The sequence below is a fragment of the Tamandua tetradactyla genome, chromosome 8, assembly GCF_023851605.1.
Source record: "Tamandua tetradactyla isolate mTamTet1 chromosome 8, mTamTet1.pri, whole genome shotgun sequence".
Taxonomy (NCBI): domain Eukaryota; kingdom Metazoa; phylum Chordata; class Mammalia; order Pilosa; family Myrmecophagidae; genus Tamandua; species Tamandua tetradactyla.
Window position 1 is genome coordinate 75722630 of NC_135334.1, and position 1784 is coordinate 75724413.

The 1784-nt window shown below is 48.3% G+C and overlaps 1 protein-coding gene across 1 annotated transcript; it reads right to left on the reverse strand.

Moving 5' to 3' along the window:
- Positions 1–465: 465 nt before the first annotated feature.
- On the reverse strand, positions 466–1428 carry LOC143643489 (olfactory receptor 51I2-like). The gene has a single exon (XM_077112111.1). It carries the CDS (start codon positions 1426–1428, stop codon positions 466–468), a length of 963 nt encoding a protein of 320 aa, XP_076968226.1.
- Positions 1429–1784: the final 356 nt, after the last annotated feature.

Below are 1784 nucleotides of genomic sequence, written 5' to 3' on the forward strand. Positions count from 1 at the left end.
TTGGAGCTCTTTTTCAGGTTGCTTTTTGTTTCCCCTTGGGTTTTTCTCTTTCATGCCCAACTCCTACTTGGCCTTGAGAAATCCTACATATTTTTCAAGGTGAAGTTAAAAAATGGTTTTCTCCCCTGTTGCCATCCCTTCCAATCTGCTGCACATATATTTATTTATATGGCACTTACTGGTCTATATTCTAATTGTGTATTTACAGGCCTTTGCTTGGCACTAGATTGTGAGCCTCTGGAAAGAAAGGACCATGTTTAATATATTTCTCTGTCTTTAATCCTCAGCACTGCCTACAGCACAAAAGGCTGAATGTAAGTTTATAACATTATTGGGCCTGGTGGCCATCACATTGCTTTAGCAAAGACTAAGGATTTTCAGCATTTGCTGAGTCCAGCAGGTTCCTGTGAGGTTACAGCATTTGTTTATATGATACCCACACCTTGTTATTATTTTGGGGTTCCATCAACCTTGGCATTTCCCCCTCAGCAACCTAAGCATGGCCTCTCTGATGGGCTTGGATTTGACACTGTAGATGATGGGGTTGAGCACAGGAGGCACCACCAGGTACACGTAGGCAACCAGGGCATGGACGATGTGAGGCAGGTGCCTCCCAAAACGGTGGATCATGGACATGGTGATGCCTGGAATAAAGAAGACAAACACAGCCAGGATATGGGAGACACAGGTGTTGAGGGCCCGGAGACGCTCCTGGGGAGAGGCCAGCAACAGAACTGTATGCAGGATTAAGGCATAGGACAGGATGATGAGCAGACAGTCTATGCCTCCAGTGGACACAACCACATAGAGTCCATAGCGTATATTGATGGTGATATCATCACAGGCTCTTCTCATCACATCAGGGTGGAAACAGAAAGAGTGTGACAGGAGGATCTTGTCAGGGCAAAAGTTCAGACGTTTAAGCAGGAAGGGCACGGGGAAGAGGGAGAGGGTAGCACGAGCCACGATGGCCAGCCCAATCCTGATGATGATGCTATTTGTGAGGACAGCAGCATAGCGCAGGGGGTTGGAGATGGCCACAAAGCGGTCAAACGACATGGCCAGGAGCACCGACGACTCCACCACAGAGAAGGAGTGGAGGAAGAACATCTGGACCAGGCAGGCGTTGAAGCCGATAAGCCGGCGGTCAAACCAGAGCACAGCCAGGGTGGTGGGCAGTGTGGACAAGGTGAGGCCCACGTCAGTGAGGGCCAGCATGGACAGGAAGTAGTACATGGGCTGGTGCAGGCTGGGCGTCCTCCTCACTGCCAGAAGGATCAGGCAGTTTCCACTGAGGGCCACAGTGTACATGGAGGAGAAGGGGATGGAGATCCAGCCACGAACAGCCTCCATCCCCGGGATGCCAATCATCAGGAAAGCAGGTGGCTGGAAGAAGGAGATGTTGGCATAGAGCTGGGAAGGGAACATCTCCAGAAGGCAGATGAGGTCTCTTGAATGACTTGGCAGCTTCAATCTGGCAGAGACTTGTTGCTTCCTATGAAATGGAACTCGAAGGATATTAAGGAATGATGAGAAAGAAAGAATGAAAGAAAGAATGAAAGAAAGAATAAAAGACAAACAAAGATGGGTTCAGGGGGTCTGAAGCTCAGAGATAACAGACCAGAGAAATCAGACAACTTTATTCTTAATTGGTTCCTGCTTATATACTGCAGGATTCACATGACAAAGAGTATGCATGCACCTGGTGAGAATACAGAGTGCTTACTTAAGATGACCACAAGGAACCTGGGGCTAAGACAAAACAAACATTCTCTTTCCCAGAC

Excerpts from the sequence above, each read along its gene's own strand:
- LOC143643489 (XM_077112111.1), bottom strand. The coding sequence starts at position 1,428 with ATGTTCCCTTCCCAGCTCTATGCCAACATCTCCTTCTTCCAGCCACCT.